General features: G+C 36.0%; 1 protein-coding gene across 2 annotated transcripts; it reads right to left on the bottom strand.

Moving 5' to 3' along the window:
* Nucleotides 1-3,768: 3,768 nt before the first annotated feature.
* On the bottom strand, nt 3,769-6,473 carry LOC149576451 (uncharacterized). 2 transcript variants are annotated; one of them, XM_089817332.1, is made up of 3 exons: nt 5,474-6,473; nt 4,613-5,118; nt 3,769-4,500 (listed from the first exon to the last, which is right to left on the bottom strand). In XM_089817332.1, exons 1-3 carry the CDS (start codon nt 6,180-6,182, stop codon nt 3,826-3,828), a joined length of 1,890 nt encoding a protein of 629 aa, XP_089673458.1. In that variant the 5' UTR covers nt 6,183-6,473; the 3' UTR covers nt 3,769-3,825. The 2 variants fall into 2 exon arrangements, with proteins under 2 accessions (XP_089673458.1, XP_089673455.1); XM_089817329.1 differs by having other exon boundaries at nt 4,613-5,163; nt 5,474-6,423.
* Nucleotides 6,474-18,505: the final 12,032 nt, after the last annotated feature.

The raw sequence follows: 18,505 nt of genomic DNA, 5'->3' as shown, positions 1-18,505 counted from the left end.
CATTCCCCCTCTCTCTCTCTCCCTCTCCCACTGCCTACTTTCTCTCCCCCATCCCCTACTCTCTCTCTCCCCTCTCCCATCCCCTATTCTCTCTCTTTCATAGACACGCACTCCCATCCCCCCCTCTCTCTCTCCTCTCCCATCCCCTACTCTCTAGATTTTTCACACACACTCCCATCCCCCCTCTCTCTCCCTCTCCCACTCCCTCTTGCACCACCTACTATCTCTCTCTCTCTCAAGTACTCTCTTTCCCTCTTTACTTTCTCTCTCCCATCCCCTACTCTCACTCTCTCTCTTCCATCCCCTACTCTCTCTCTCTCTCTCTCTCTCTCTCTCTCTCACCCCCATCCTGTACAAGCTCTCTCTACCACCCCCTACTCTCTCTCAAACTCTCACACTCTCTCCCATCCCCTACTCTATCTCTCTTATACACATTCCCATTCCCCCCCCTCTCTCTCTCTCACTCCCTCTCCCATTGCCTACTCTCTCCCATCCCCAACTCTATCTCTCTTACACACTTTCATTCCCCCTCTCTCTCTCCCTCCCACTCCCTCTCCCATCGCCTACTATCTCTCTCTCTCTCTCTCCCTCTCTCTCCCATCCCCTACTCTCACTCTCTCTCTCTTTGCCACCCCTACTCTCTCTCAAACTCTCTCCCATCCCCTACTTTCTCTCTTACACACACTTCCATCCCCCCTCTCTCTCCCTCTCCCACTCCCTCTACCATTGCCTAATCTCTTTCTCTTCCATCCACCCTCTCTCTCCCTCTCCCACTCCCTCTGCCATTGGCTACTCTCTTTCTATCCCATCCCCTACTCTCTCTATCTCTCTCTCCCCTCTCTCATTCCCTACTCTCTCTCTTTCACACACACCCATCCCCCCTCTCTCCTCTCCCATCCTCTACTTTTTCTCTCACTCGCTCTCCCTCTCCCACTGCCTACTCTCACTCTCTCTCTCTCTCTCTCTCTCTCCCTCTCTACTCTCTCTCTGCTACCCCCTACCCTCTCTCACATTTTCACACTCTCTCTCTTTCTCTCTTACACACATTTCCATCCCCCCTCTCTCTCTCCCTCTCCCACTCCCTCTCCCATCGCCTACTCTCTCTTCCATCCCCTACTCTCTCTCAGGCTACTCTATCTTCCCCCTCTCCCATTCCCTACTCTCTCTCTTTCACACACATGCACTCCCATCCTCCTCTCTCTCGCTCTTCCTCTCCCACTCCGTCTCCCACCACCTACTCTCTCTCTCCCCCATCCCCTACTCTCAATCTCTCTCTCCCAACTTGTACTCTCTCTCACACTTCCTCTCTCTCCCATCCCCTACTTTCAATCTCTCTCCCCCATCCCATACTCTCTCTTTGCCACCTCTACTCTCTCTCTCACACTTCCTCTCTCTTGCATCTTGTACTCTCTTTGCCACCCCTACTCTCTCACATTTCCTCTATCTCCTATCCTATACTCTCTCTGCCACCCCTACTCTTTCTCACTTCCTCTCTCCCCTCTCCCATCCCCTACTTTCTCTCTATCTCTCTCACACACACAAATAGCCATTCCCTCGCCCCACCCCCCCAGCTCTCTCTTGGTTTTGGTTTGCAATTTAGGTCTCAATAGTGCGTGCGCACTACCTCGAATTCAATAGCGTTTTAATAGGGCATGCGCGCTATAGGGCGCACGCGCTATTCAAAGCTTTGCATTAAAACCAAGCCTAAGGCTTGGTTTTGCCTTGGAGATCCAACCCAAAGGTTTGGAGTTTATAAACAGGTCTGAAACGTGTTTTCCAGCAAACATACAAAAAAGATTGATTTTTCTTGTGTGCTCCCCTTCAAGATTCTTCGTGGTTGGGTATCGATAAAATCAGGTTACATAACATTATACGTCTCTGTGTTAGCTATCTAACCATATAATTTATTTTTAATTTGAACTATTTTAAGTCTTTCATCTATAATTTCTTTTGAATGCATGTTCATTTTTTGTCAAAAACCATCATGTACTAGTTGGGCTGTAGATTTTAGCTCATTCATCGAATTTTGTAACAACTTAGTTTTTTAGAAACTAGACTTCATTCTACACACTTTGAAAAAAAGAAGTTTTGATTTTAGATTAGTTTTCAATCATTTCTAGGGGGAGCACACAAATATTTCACGTTTTTGGGATGGGTCTAATTTAAAAATTCATTAAAAAAAAAATACACATTATAAAATTAATTAGTAGTTTAGAAACTAGATTCAAAGGACTACGACTTTTGTTTTTGTCATATCTTAAAATTTTGAGCCTAACTATCTTCAAATTCTTGTTGAAGTCCAAAATTTGCTGATTTTAGGAAAAAGGTGTCCAGTTATACCCCCCTTTTGGCACCACAACTTGGTGCACTTACCCGTATTCGATGTGCCTCCTTGATGAGATCTATGTGTATTGTTACATTTCTATTTACAATTTCAATAAAAATAAAAAAATGTGCAATTCAAATCAACTATTGAACTCGATGTCTTGCATTAAATCAAATAATATAGTTTTACTTTTTTTTAACTTCCAAAGAGAAATGTCAAATATATATCCCTCTATTCTATATATATATAATATACACTATCAATTAGAAATATTTGTTTTACATTTACGTCTTTTGAATTTGCCTTTTAAATTAAAAACCTATCGGCGTACCCCTTGCACCTCTTTCTGGAGCAAGTGCTAGTATATGAGGTAAAGCATATGGGACTTATGGTTAAGAAATACATAAAGGAATATTATATATATAGTGTTCCAATAGCATTTGTATTGCCACACTGGGAGGATCGTATTCTCCAAGGTTGTGTGGAGGACAGAGAACAAAGGGGGGCATTACTTTGAAATGCCAGCTCTCAATGGTATTAAGGATGTGGAAAATCCCAACAAACAATGCCATAGAAGATGTGTATGGGAGAAGAGTAGGGGGCAATTTTCTGTAGAGGTAGAGAGGAAGAAGGGATATAACAAGAATGAGAAGGAAAAGATACAAGAAGTTTCAAAAATATATAGTAGGAGGTGTTGATAGTGTCAAAAGAGGAGTGAGTGCAGTTCGTAGAAGGATAAGAAGTGTTTGGTAGGTAGAATAGGTAGAGGACTATTTTGGTTGTCCACATTGTTATATATAGAAAATCAAAGATTTTTAATTATTAATGTTGGCAAGGACATCATAAAGGATGAATTTTATGACTAAACTTTCTATATCAACAATACAATAGCATTATATATATAACTATCGGCATAACTCTTGCACCTTTCAAAAGTGCAAGTGCTAGTAATAACCATTTTTTAAAATTATACAACGTACCCCAATAATACAATAATTCAATTCAATAGGATAGCGACAAGAACACATTCTAACTGTTCAACTTGTGTGAGTAAAGTAGTCGTTATAAGATAGACATTGATTCCCCTTAAAAACTGACTCACAAGCGACGGCAAGAATCGGAATGAGCATATGCTGAATTCCTTGTTGATTGCTTCTTCTCGGCGTTTTGCGGTGGATTTGTTATATTCCTCCGATGCCTGCCATTAACTATACTCAATTGGATTGATTCTTTCATCAATTATGGAGAACATGGATCGATTCTATTATCTAATCGTGGAGGACAAAATTCAAACCGCAGTCTCTCTTTCTTTCTGCACTTCAATCAGAACATGCATGCTAAAATAATCTCGGCTCACCATCTGGATTTCGTACATATCCTTACTTGACAAATCAATGAAAAAAATGTATTTACACGAACAATGCTAATATTTGAAATCTGCCTTTAAAGGAAACAATATTTATATTTTATAATAGATGATTTGGAGATCAGTAAAGACGCTAATGTCGTTGGGAAGAAGATTCGGACGGTGTCTTCTTCGTTACCCAGTGGAATGCACTGAGAAACAGACGGGAGAGCAGGAATATATACAATATCTCCGATATGACATAGCATACGGCCATAACAAAGGCCGCTGGAAATAGCAGTACAAACCAGATCTTGTATCTTTCTGGCCCAAAAATGAATTGTTTGGATTGAAAACTAATGACGAATATGGTAATGGGAACAAATGAGAGCATAACCCAAACAATCACTGGTAACCATGTAGACGATTGAATGACCAGGTGTATGGCTGTTCCAAATGCTACCAAGAGAGATATGAGTGCTGACCATAACAGATAAATGCAGTATAAAGTCTCCACTGGATTTCTACTCACACCTGCAAGAATGGCGGATGCAATGGAAGTGCAAAAGGAGAACACATCGCAGATTACAAACAATTTGAAGAGAAAAGAGTCGATGAACACAGCGGTTGGTTTGCCTCCTGAATTCAGGTCCAGTCCTCCTGGTAAAGTGAAGGCTGCTGCAAATGACACTGTAGCGATCAGCACTGCATTTATAGAAATGCCTTGGCCTTTGAACACTAGTTTTGTAGTTGCTTTCCTGATCCATCTTGCATCTTCCAGCATCTCTGGAGTCACCACAGCACCATTTATTTGCAGCACTTCTTTGATCTGCATCAACAAAAATCCTCTGTTTTTTCTGAGTGACTTCAACAAATAAATCCGAGAAATTAACCTAGGCAAAGTCCAGATTTTTGTCTACGATTTGAAATCAAGTACTTACACTGCTGAATAGTGTTGGATCCGTGTCAAAATTCCTCATCGCAATCTGCAATGCAGTGTGTCCGCTGTTGTCGCAATGATTGAGAGATCTCTTCGACATTAGGGATAACAGCATGTTCTTGAATTGAAATAATACGGCAAAATTGGATTCCTCGGAAATCCGGACCGCGCTGATGACTGCTATGTGGAGAGGTTTTCTGCCATTGCCGTCGACCAGTTCTCGACAGTCTCTGGCGTATTTCAGGATAATCTTTACAAGTTCATACTTTCCCTCTTTCACTGCTATGTGAAGCGGGGACCGTTTCTCCTTGTCCTCTCTGTAGCACAAAGAATTGTCCTTCTGCAAAAGCAATTCTCCAATTTTTACCGTGAATTGATAAGATGACAAGCCGGCCTGAAAATTTGAAAGCGGTGGAGATAATGCCGCCATGTGCAGAGCCGTTCTTCCAAATTCATCGGCTTGCTTCACCATTTCAGGCCTCTGTTCTACAAGCTTCATCGCTACACCTAAACAATTTGTATTATGTTCACCGTGAGCTAAGAATGAATTTCCTGGAAACATTAAATCGTACATTTTTTATTTAAACAAATTATATTATGCTCACTGTGAGATAAGACTGAGTTTCTGGATTTTGCTGTCTAAGGTTTTATATTTGCATCTACACAGCAAAATCGAAAAACAAAGTACACTATTTGGCTCTAGAGTTATCTTTGCATACAAATCCGTACATCAAGATTTCAAATATCAATTTCATTTTAAATGTGTTGATTTCCAGGCACCGTAACCCTAAATTCGGAAACCTTTAAAAATATCGACACATTAAAGAGGGCTAATTAAATATAAGCGCAAGAACTAAATTACCTATATGTCGGTGGAAGACGGCGGAATGGAGCGGTGTTCTACCGTCGGATCTTTTCATGCCGGTGTCGGAAGTCATGTAAGGCAACAATTTCTCAACAACATTACAATAACCGCCCTCACAGGCCGTAAACAGGGCAGTTTCACCGGCTTCATTTAACGCGTCTACAAGATCGCCATTACGATCATGCTGCAATAATACTTCCACAACCTTCTCATGTCCCCCCTTTGCAGCTTCATGCAGAGCAGTATTTCCCTCCCAATTTGCAGCCCCCAAAATATCACCAGCCTCTACATCTCGCTCGATTTGCTGAAGCAATAACTGCACAACTTTGTCATGGCCGTGGAAGGCAGCCAAGTGCACAGCAGTATTTTCATCTGAATTTTTTGCCCTGAGAAATTCAGGCCCTGCTACCGACGTTCGATCAGCGATTTGTACCAATTTTTCGGTGAATCGGATATTACCTCGAGAAACTGCTATATGCAAGGCAGTATTTCCAAGAGGGGTAACCTCGCGGAGAACATCCAGCTTTGCCCTAATCAACTGGTTAAGTGTATGAACGTTCCCCACCACAGAAGCCCTGTAAAGCCGACTGTCCATTCCTTTCGAGAAATCAGCAGCTTCGTCCGAAGATCTCAGGGAAGCAGAGTCTGGATTATAGCAAGCATTGTCCCACAGATTCTCTGCTTGCTTCTGATTTCTGGCTTCCATTGATCAGCCTTCCAAACTACCCTGCGTTTGTGTAAAGGAATCGGCTTCACTTAAGTGGCCGATTCAACGAGATAATTTCATCCGTGATCTTCTTCCGAATTTAGGATCGAGCGAGGGACTTTGTCACAGAGGGAAGTATGAAGATCATATGAAGAAATGAGGGATTGATTTGGAACACACAGACGAACACTCGTCAAATTATTCATCTCGCTCGTGATGCTATGCTCCGCTTACCTGTGACGCCGATAAGGTATAAAATGTTTGACTTTAACTTTAGTTGGAGGCTTCGCTGGAAAGGATAAATGCATTAAAAGATATATATTAATGGGCACCGGCTACGGTGCAACATATTTGCACCTAGCCGCTGCCCGTCTACGCGCCTTGGGCTGTCCTTCACTGACGGCACAGTCAGCCAAATATTTCTTGCCGTGCAAAATTACTGTCAACGAAATGACTATTGCCGTGCCAGATAAATTTTTAGTTGGGTTTTTTTTTTATAATCAAATCTTTTCACATATTTTAAAGTTTAGTGTAAAAATTATAATATTTTTTTTAAAATATATAATATTTTCATATATGTTGTCCCTCTAACATGGAAACGTGCAACTACTTATTTTTTAATTGCTGACAACAAATTAAAACTTTATATAAACTTTATATTATTTAGTTGTAAATAATTTATTGAATAATAAGTTTTAGATCTTAACTTTATTATTATATTATATTAAAATAAATAATATTTAAATATTTTTTAATCATTAGATATATTAAGTATTATATAATATAAATTTTCATACTAGTCAAAATTATTAGACACACAATGACTTGATTCTAGTGGACTCTTTTGTGAGCCATTCAACTTCACCATCAATTGACCAAAGGTCCATTGACATAACTTTGTATTTTGTTGTTGTGATCCTCTTTAACACTGTTCTAACTTTTTGTATCTATGCTTTAATAATAATTAATAGAAAATAAAATAACATATGTAATATAATATCAATAATATAATTATTTCAATATATAAAAACTTGTCAACAAGCCCTTGGTTTACTGGTGAAGTTGAATGGCTCACAAAGAGCCTACCAGGGATCAATTCTTGTTGAGTGCAAGGTCCAAAGACATCAAAAAGGGATGAGGTCAGGATCGTGCCCCGGGCAAATTTGGCAATGTGGATGCTCCTCAGTCCTTGGCTCTTAGCTGAAGAGGTTTCAGGTACGTGTGGGCCCATATCGGGTACCTAAAACGTCTTTGTAGATGGCCTCTATCAAAAACTGTATATATATAAAAACTTGAATAAAATTTAAATCATTAAACATAACTACTAACATAGAAACTTTGTTTAAATCATAATTAAAACTAGGAAATTGCACCTTTAATAAGGTGCAATAGGTAAGCCTAGACTAGGTGTATTTTTAATACAAAATCTTAGTTCAAATTGTAAACACAATCCTAACCCATTATCCTAATATGAGTATCACAAAACTAAGCATAGTTTTTAATGTAATCTCAATTCTTACCTTAACACCAACTCTAATCAAAATTGGAACCCTAATTATAATTCTAACTATGATTAACCCTTTATTTGGAACTTTTAAACCTTAATCTAATCATAATTCTAACTATGAAATAAAAAATAAATAAATTTAAAATATTATGTATAATATAAAAGATAAATTTATGAACACTAAATTAAATCTAGATATATATTGGAATTTAGAACTAAAACAAGACCTAAATGTAAAACTAAAACTAAAATATATTTTATAAGACTTAAATCTAAAAGTAATTTTTATTTTATTTTTAAAATTTGTTATTATAACATTTTGTAAATCGGTATCCTTATCTTAACACTCAAATTATTTAAAATGTTATGAATAATAATAATAAGATATTTATGAATAATCAATTAAATTTATTTATTTTTGATCGGTAAGAGACCGAAGTCAAGATTAATTATTATGTGTTATAATTAATTATTATTATTATTTATTAAGTATGACTGCGAGTAGATTTGAACCCAGTAGATTTGAACCCAAGAGCTCTTCAATAAGAGGCTCACAAATAACCATTGTGTTGTAGGCTCTTGTCTAATAATCAATTAAAATTAATCATATATTACAATTTAGAATTAAAACAAGACTTAAATGTAAAATTAAAATTATTTTTTTTTTTTAAATATTTATCATTGTAACATTTGGTAAAATGGTTGACAAATCAAATTAAAGCTTTAAAATAATTAAAACATGAAAATAACAACAAAAAAATTTACAACTTTATAAATAAAATAAAAATCTTATGATTTATGAAAACAAATTATTGTTTTTTTCTAAATTATAACTCAAAACTAAAATTTGAAGGAAACTAAAGATACATGATTGCTCCCACATATTTTAGATTAGGTTCAATTTTTTTACTATTGTCATGTTGCAATAACTTTCAACAAGTTTTTCTACCTATAGAGTAATTTTTGGTTGGTCTCTATTATAGACAAAAGAAATGTTAGCAAACTAAAATATAAATTCATAGAATAAGTACATATACAAGCTTTGTACATAGTGATTGTGAATTCAATAAACATTCTTGTAGGAATTAGTTGTTTTTATTTTGATGTACACTCTATCAATCAAGAGATGTCCTACACATGGAGAAGAAATTTTGTTTAATAATTACTCTTTTAATTTTTATTCAACAATGATTTAGTTCACAACCTTATAATGCATCATTTGAATACTAATTTTATATTATCTATTTTTATTAACTAAAGAATTATGAAATAATACTTATTTACAATAAAAAATATTTTATCATTTTAAAAATGAGTTTATTATTTTAATTCTTTTAATAGTTTTAAGTTTGAAATTATATAAAATTAAACAAAAACAATAATATTTGTATTATCTATAATTTTTATTATATTAATTCTTTTAATAGTTTTAAGTTTGAAATTATCTAAAATTAAACAAAAATAATAATATTTTTATTATCTATAATTTTTAGACATTAAACTAAACCTTAAAATGTATAAAAGATTTGGTTAGAAAAAATAGAATATGTTCAGTGCTATAATAAGTGAAAACTTATGTTGAAGTAAACAAAAATATTTTGCATGGCAATCATTGTTTCACTGACAGGATGAATTATTTACTGACTATGTTGTCATGAATTATTTACTGACTGTGTTGTCAGCAAAGGACATCAGGTTGAGGGCAACCTAGGGTGCGTAGACGGGCAGTGGCTCAGTGCAAATATGTTGCACCTTAGCTGGTGCCATAATTAATGGGGATATTTTTCATTTGTTTTGGTAAAAAAAATTAATTGGCAATATTAGGATTTATTTTAGAAAATTAGAAATTACATTATGACAAGTTGATTTGTAGAAATGATACTCCATACAAAATATCTATACATGAAAAATCATCTTTACATCTCTTGATACATCTCTAATTACAGATTTTCATAGATACATACAAAGGAACCATCACAACCACCTTAGACTTGTACAAAAAATAAAAAGTCACCATCTTGAGGAAATCATTCTTATTTTCAATCTTCAAGGACTAGTAATATTAACTAGAACCAAACAATTATTATCTTTAAAATTAGTTTTTAAAAAAGATTTGTCATATAGTGTGGTGGTGAAGTGGTGGTTGTATTATTGTGCCAATCAAGATTTGAATCTCATTTATACCATTGTTAACTATTAATTCAATATATTTTATATCATCTTAATGATTTTATTTTAAAGATTATTTTTATTTAAAACAAAAATAATTGAAATGTAATGTCTTATGGACACAATATTATTCAAAATAGTATAACTAATTTACTTTTTAAAATACCAATTTATTAAAATATTATGTCGATTGGGTTTAGCGATGGTATTTAATTTGTTTTAGTGCTATGATTTAATTTAGTTTCATGTTTGGGTTTAGTTTCATTTCTTATTAGAAATTAATTTTGGTTAATGAATCATCTTAATTATCTATACAATACAAGTTAAACTTAGTATCTAGTGTTTCATTCTATTTAGGATTAGGGTTCAATGTGGTTTTCTATTAGGGAAAACATTTTTGTGGGGTTTCTGCATAACATTAAATCTGGTCTAACGTATTATTATGGTCAGAGTTTAGTTTGGTTCAATGCTCAAACATGTTTAATGTCAACTTGTTTTACATACATGATATAATTTGGTTTATTATTAGAGTTGGATTATAATGTTTAGTGTAGGATTAAGTTTAATTTTTTATTTAGTGTTAGATTTTAATTTAATTTGGTTTAGCCAGCGTTTAAGTCCAATATAGCCTACTTCATCATTTCTCACCCCCCCCCCCCCCCCCCCCCTCTTCTTTACTCGTATCTTCATTCTTGTTTTATTTCATGTCATAATTATGTTTCTCTATACCTCATCTATCTTCAAATCCCCCTTCTCTCTCTTATTTTTTTTCGTCTAATTACTCTCTTTTACTCTCTCCCCTCCCTTCGCTCACCATCTCTTACCCCTATTTACCCTCTATCTGTGGACTTAATGTCTCTCATCCTCTCCCCTTCTTTGATTCTCTTTATTATATCTATTTCCCCCTAATTACCCTCTAGAACTCTCTTCCCTACCTACTCTCACCATCTCATCCCCCTTGTAACCTCTTTATCTATCTCATTTGTCTCCCTCTTCCCAACTAATTACTATCTTGCATTATGTCCTATCCCTCGTCTCTCTACTCTATCTATCATATATCTCACTTTTTCACATCTCTCTCTCTCTCTTCTTATGTCACCATCTATGTCTATCCTATAGCCTATTATCAATCTTCTTGAGCTCTATTTGTTAGAAATAAATTCCACCAACACAATTGAGAGGGGAGGAGGGGTTGAATCAATTGCATTCCTAGTAAAACTTAAATTAATATTATCAAATCCAAATCCAATAACTAATATATACAGCAACCATAAGTTAAGAAACATACATAGTAACACAACATTTGTTAACTAGGGAAACCCTTGATCAGGGGGAAAACCCTGGTGGGAATGATATATATATATATATATATATATATATATATATATATATATATATATATATATATATATATATATATAACATGTGAAAGGTTGTTACCCTATTAGGATCCAATCACATAAAATCAATACATGTGAGTCCTTGTTAGGAGACTCTGAATCCTTGCTAGAAGATTCCAACCCTATTGGGAGATGAGAAGACAACTAAATCCATTGTCCAATTTTCTTGAGAAGTGTTACACAAAATAGATCTCTAGGATAACATATCCATGTGAATTGATCAATACAAAAACTCCTTTACCAAAATAGTTCCTTTGAAGTTCTCAACACAATCGCATCATCATTTATTGCTCTGCTCTGAGCAAATTTGCATCCTCGACATCAATACACTAATTGCAACACAATATTAAGTTCTTACAACCAAGGAAACAACCTTTTCTTTATACATTGTCCTAATAACTAATTGTGTCAACCTTGAGGCTTCCCCAATGTAGAATGAATAATATAGAACCTCATTAAGATATTACAATACATGTTACATCACATTTATACATCCCAAAAGAATACAACCAAACGATTGGTTGATAGTGAATATATCACATGTTATCCTTCAACGGCCTTCACAAGGTAAACTTTAAAATTTGTGACCTCAAACTCATTATCTATAACATTTCTTCAACCATAATCCAAGCCCGCTCAACTAAAATCCATCTAGATTAATAGATACAATTGATTTTTACTAGTAAATTGTTTCCTACAAATTCTCTAGTGACCAATCTTCACACATCCAACTATAACTCATGCAATCCTTCAAATAACTTTCTGTGAACGTAGATATAACATCTAGACATATCTACAAACATGAATATAATCTCACATAACTTAACTCTTCATACTTTGAGCTTTCTGAACAAACCTGCCTCTTACTATCATAACCAAAATACACATATGTTGACATCAGAGACAAATTTAAGTCATGGATGCAACACATAAGTAATCAATCATCTCCCCAAACATGCTAACAATCTCCCTTCTACGAATATACTAAACATTCATGATAACACTATCTCATATATTTCCCCTTCCCCATTTTATCTTTGTAGATCATCTTTTCCCCATCCTACTTCTTTCTTTATCCCTATCTCACTCTCCCTCTAACCATCTAGCACCTTAATTATCCTCTCTCTCTCTCTCTCTCTCTCTCTCTCTCTCTCTCTCTCTCTCTCTCTCTCTCACACACACACACACACACACACACACACACACACACCTTTGGATCCCATATTTACTCTTTATCTCTACCTCATGTCTATTACCCTCTCCCTAGTCTCTTACTTGCCCTCTCCAAGGCATGTGTCCCTTGCAATTAACCACCTCTCTCTACCCCATTATTACCCTCTTTAATTATCTCCCCTTCCTCTCATCATCTATTCCTCCCCATTTACCCTCTATGTCTTGCTCATATCTATCAACCTCTCCCCGTTCTCTCATGCACGAATTCTCCCTCAAATGTCCCCCATCTCTCTCTCTCTCTCTCTCTCTCTCTCTCTCTCTAAGGCATGTGCCCCTTGTAATTAACCACCTCTCTCTACCCTATTATTACCCTCTTTAACTGTCTCCCCTTCCTCTCATCATCTCCCCCCTATTTACCCTCTATGTCTTGCTCATATCTATCAACCTCTCCCCATTCTCTCACACACTAACTCTCTCTCAAATGCCCCTCCTCTCTCTCTCTCTCTCTCTCTCTCTCTCTCACTCACTCACACACACAAACATGTGTCCCCTATAGTTAACCTCATTATTAACCTATTTAAATATCTCCCATCCTAACCTCTAAATCAAAACCCTCTCCAAATGAATACTAGGGTCGTATAAATTTGTGTTTCTTATGCTGGAGAGAGGCGCACTAGAGACAAAATTGTCCCCACCTAACCTCTAAATTGAAACCCTATGGCCCCAATTTCGCTAATAAATCTGCTATCCATTATATTGGTGAGCCTAACAAATCTACCCCTCCCTTTATTTCTCTTAACAACTCGGCTGAAATTGCTTCTACTCCCAATTAGATTGATCTCCTTGGCATCAATCCTATCAAAAAGAGTCTAGGGAAACTCTCCCTTGGCCTAGATGATTTATACCCTCCTTCTGAATCTTATTAGGATAAATCTCAAATGGATCCTATTGTGAAGAAAAATTATAGTCAAAGGAAGAATCATATAAAGATATTCAAAAATGCCCAACAATGGGAAATAGACAGACTCCAAAGAAATAATGAACCCTTCAAAAGGAGAAGAGGACATTTTAATAAGAAAACCTTTGATAAAATCATAACCCCCTAGTAACGATCTCTAGGGTAGGGTTTGAGATAAGGAGGGAGATAGAGAAGGGGTTGAGGAAGTGGTAAGGAGGGATAGCTTTAGTGAAGATAGAAGAGTCACTATTGATTTTGCAAATAAGAAAGTTGTGAGGAGACAAATTGGACCCTGCATCCCTAGTTATCCAAATGACTATGATCTCAATGTAATACCGAACTAGCCCCTCTACTTCATCCCTTCTTTCACCTCTCCCATGGAGGTTTTTAACAAGGGGGAGGTGAAGATTCTCTACTTTCTAAATATGAAGTCTCACTCAAAAATATTTTCAATGACAATGGTATCAACAAAGTTTGGGCAATTATCCTGGAGTTACTAAAAACCCTTGGGAACCAGAAGGTCCCACATGTAAAATCAAGAGGAAACCTAGGACCTCTCCTCCCACCCTTCTAAAATAGCTACTCCCATAGAGGAGGAATCTTATATTGGCAACAAGGATGGAAGAAGAAAAGAGGTAGACTAGTAGGTTCAAGCAATAAGAGAGAGATGAAAAACTCTAATAGCTTCACCCTTCCTAAATGTTTGTTCTAGCTTTAGAAGTGGTATGGATCTATACAAATAACTCCTATGAAATTGAGCATAGCCTCTTTGAATGTCAAAGGATTGGAATCCCCTAACAAAAATATGTTGTGTAGAGATTTGTCAAGGTGAACAGAGGGTTATATGTTCTAATGTTGCGAGAGGTAAAAGCCACAAAATTCCTTTTCAATATTTCCCTAAAATGCATTTGGAGGGATGTTACTTCCTTCTCTACTACCTATAGAAAAGGTAAAGGGGGCACTTATATCCTAATTTTCCCCAAGTGGGCTAAATCGGTCCTTAGATGGGGGACTTACACTCACAACAAGGTGGTTTGGCTTGTTATGGATTATAAAGGATCTTATATTAAAATTTGTTAAGTTCATGCATCAAATACCTATAGGGAGAGGACAAAATTATGGAAATGGATACACCAGTTGGAAGAGATCCCTTGGATCTTTGGTGGGGACCTCAACATGGTCACAAATACTCAAGTTAAACTAGGAGATAATATATTGGATTGGAAGGGCACAAATAGTTCTTCTAGAATAGAATGGTTGGAAAACATAGACTTCAAGACCCTCTAAATGGTGCCAATGATGATCATAAAGATATTTGGTTTACTTGATGCAATTTTTGGCAAGCAGGCAAGAGAATATTCGAGGTTGCATAGTTTTTATTATCATTTTAACTCCTGGACCTTAACTTGGTTATATTCATCATAGATAAGAGTTCATTTGCAGACACTTTTTGTAGTAGAATTATCCCAAGAATGAAACAGGAAGGCTAGTCAAGGTAATCCCATACACCCTTTCAAACCATCAACCAATCGTAGCCAAGTTCATTAATAAAGGTTCTATAATCAAGAGGAGTTGTAAAGATTCAACTTTATGCCTCAATACATCTCTTATTCTCTACTAGGATATCATGTAATCAACAATGCAATTTTCATTATCAAATGGTTTAATGTGTATGTTTCTATCCATAATAATGTCATAAACAAATGGGTCCAAAATGTCAATAGATGGAAGAAATATTTTCAAACAGTGGGTGGCAAGAAGACTAGAGATAGCAGAAGGCTTGAAGGTAAACTTCAAGAGGAACTTGTTGCAAAAATAGAACTACACACTACCCCAAACTCTGATATAGCTATTGGTAGAGTCATGAATACCAAAGATGTTCTCAAGGGCCTAGAAAATGAAAAGATCAAAGTGGTCAAATTTAGGACTAGAAGTAATTGGGTTGATCAAGGGAACAAAGGGTTAAAATTATTCTTCCGACTTCCTAAACAAAAACAAGTAAGAATTAGTGTTATAAATCTAGGAGGATGATATGAAATTAGAGGAACCTCAAGATACTATTAGGGCTTTTGCAAAATATTATCAAAAAAAAATTCTTTAGAGGAGGGTAATAAAAACATGGAAGATGTAAGAATTAAAATCCAAAGAATCATCCCTAATAAGATTGACCCATCTGATGCTTCCTCTCTCAGTAAAGCCATCTCCCTAGAGGAAATTAATAATGCCATTGGACAAATGACATTAGATAAGGCCTCTAGACCAAATGGTCTTCCCATTGAATTTTATAAGGAAAACGTTGGATGGATAGGACAAGGACTATTGGAGGTTTACAATGAAGCTTTTAAATAGGGATCACTAGGAGGTGAGATCAATACATGGCTTATTAAGATGATTCCTAAGGACGGGGACAAGTCTCTAATAAAGAGCTAGATACCTATCACTCTCCTAAATGTCTCCTATAAGATTTTGGCCAAAGCTCTTTCTCTAAGGCTAAGATATATTCTCCTCAAGATAATTAGCTTTTCTTAGATAGGGGTTTTGTAAAGGGAGGACATATTCTAGAAAACTTAGTGACCTGTTGGGAAGCCCTGGAGTGGGCAAAGGAAACCAAGAAAGAAGTGTGCATGCTCCTTGTTGATTATGTGAAAGCTTATGACCGCATAGAATGGAAATTTATATATATGATGATGATAGATTCCTTAGGGTTCCCAATGGATTTTATTAAGATGGTCCAAACATTACTAAATGGGGCTCTGCCTAAGGTAGAATGTAAATGGGTTCAAATCAAATAGTTTTATACTCACAAGATCTATAAAACAAGGATGTCCTCCCTCCTACACTATATTTTATAACAAAAGATGTTGTTAGCTAGCTAATCTTAGACAATTCACTTCTACCTAAGGTCAAAGGGGTACAAATGCCTTAGGGGAAAGAAGTAGCTAATGTCCAATTTGCAAATGATACTTTTGTACTACTTAGGCTAGAAGCAGAGAACTTGGAGAACTTTGTGAACAAGATGAGCATACTCTGCAATGCATCAGATAGAAAAATTTCTTTAGAGAAACCCATTTTCTAGGATGGAAGAAAGAGCCTCCTCCTTGGTTGGAATAGTCCATCAAATGGGGGGGCTCAAAGCATCAAGTTAAATATCAGGGCTTTCCCTTTTCAATCAGCCCTAACATGAAGGCCATGTGGGAATGGGTAAAAAATATGATTACTAAAAAAAAAATTGGAGATGGGGCAATCAATATCTCTCACTGGCTGGGAGGGTCCAGGTATGTCAAAAGATACTATCTTCCTATCCAGCTTATTATTCTTTAGTTTGGTTATTATGGCATTACCAATATATTTTTTTTATAGAAAACTGTCAAGGATTACCTTTGGTCTAATGGTACAAGGAATAGAAAAAGACACTCATCAAATGGGAATGGTTTATCATTGATTAAAAGAAAGGAGGATTAGGATTGAAGGACATGAGATTACAAGGGGCGGCTCTTGTTGCCAAATGGATCGTTAGATCTATGAAAGGGGAAGAACCATGGAACCCTACTTAGAAACAACATCACACAGGATTATCCTAGTAAAGAAAAAGATTGAAAAATATCCCTCTAAATTGTATACTTGTGAATAGATTTCAAGGTCAAAGGGTCTCTAATCTTCAAAGCCATTTGGAAAAGTTAGAATTGTATTAGACAATTTATATTAGGTAATCAAATCACTTCAAACAATCCAATCAATGGTAACAAGTCCCTATGGTGGATTCTCAAAAATAAAGGTAAGATATTGGCACTATTACATGGTTTTTTCAATTAAAGCATGGAATGATGAAGGCATATCTTATCTTTTAGATTTTATAAAAGATGACGCCCTTTGTAGATGAGAAGATCTAAAAAACTCATTTGCTTTACCCTCTTCTTAGTATAGAACCTATTATTTCCTTAAAGAAACATGCTCTACAGAACCTCCCTAAAGATGTTGAGATTGATGGTAACTTCTTCCTGAAGTATTATTGGCCTAATGGTTCACTCTTTACCAAGGTTAAAGTCTAAACAAATTTACTCCTTTCTCCCAATCATGAAGCCATTTTCTCGCATGTTAACTCTTCTTGGAATCTTAACTTAGAACCAAAATTTTTGGACTAATATTTTTGAAGGTATATGGTCCTTTATTGCTGAGCCTAAAATTAAATGTTTCCTATGGTGGTTTCTCCTACATAGGTTGCCCTTCAGACTCCCTAGAGGTGAACCAAGTATGTGTAGATTTTACAATCTCCCCAAGCTTGAGGCATGTGTTCTTTGAATGATATTTGCTAAGGAGATATGGAAGATGTTTGGCTTTTCTAGCAATACTGATGTATCCATTAATGAGATTATTATTGGTCATACCAAAGATGTTAAGAAAATTTTCAATAGTTTTTTTCCCTTCTATCTGCTTTAATATTGTGGCACATTTGGAAGTTTTGTAATGATAATGTTTTTGGGAATAGTACCAGAAATCTTTATGAGTCTCTTAGGAGACTCATATTTCACAAAATTAATGTGTAGGCAACAATTGGAATCAAATTGAAGAAAAAGAAGTTACAGGATCTCATTAAGAGTAGCATGGTGCATCTTGGTTACTGGAAGTTTTCACATGGACACACATGGTCCAAGATATCAGAAGAGATGACTCTGAGATAGCTTTGCATAACTCCATGGCAGGGTTGGAAGAACATAGGCAGAACGTGAGGCAGGAATGACATAAGGCAATACGTTAGTCCCAATAGCAGCTATTGCAGGAAATGTAACATGTGATAATCTAGCTGATATGTTAGGTGACACACAAGGTGTTGTACCAAGTAGTGGTCATGAGGATATACTAGTGGCTAGTTGTTTAACACCATTCCATACAACAGATTGAAGAGGATCGCATGCTTACGTAGATGGAAGGACCAAAGGTTTGGCTAACTTGGGTCCCAATGAGGCAAGGAGACATAGTATGAATCAAATTGTCATCATAGTTTACTTTCCTACATTACAATCCTCTTTTGTATTAAACAATTGATACTCTATGAAGTTTTGTTGAGGCTGGTAGCATTTATGATAGGCGAGTAGTGATCATGTATTCCCCCTTCTCG

This window comes from Cupressus sempervirens, chromosome 1 (assembly GCF_028749045.1).
Source record: "Cupressus sempervirens isolate cs-2001-9-10 chromosome 1, ASM2874904v1, whole genome shotgun sequence".
In the NCBI taxonomy this organism is placed as follows: Eukaryota; Viridiplantae; Streptophyta; class Pinopsida; order Cupressales; family Cupressaceae; genus Cupressus; species Cupressus sempervirens.
This window is presented reverse-complemented; position numbering and strand designations above follow the sequence as displayed.

Excerpts from the sequence above, each read along its gene's own strand:
- LOC149576451 (XM_089817329.1), bottom strand. The coding sequence starts at position 6,182 with ATGGAAGCCAGAAATCAGAAGCAAGCAGAGAATCTGTGGGACAATGCT. Across the intron at positions 5,164-5,473 it reads CGTCTTCCACCGACATATAG|GAAATTCATTCTTAGCTCAC; the intron begins GTAATTTAGTTC and ends TAATGTTTCCAG. Across the intron at positions 4,501-4,612 it reads ATCCAACACTATTCAGCAGT|ATCAAAGAAGTGCTGCAAAT; the intron begins GTAAGTACTTGA and ends TTGTTGATGCAG.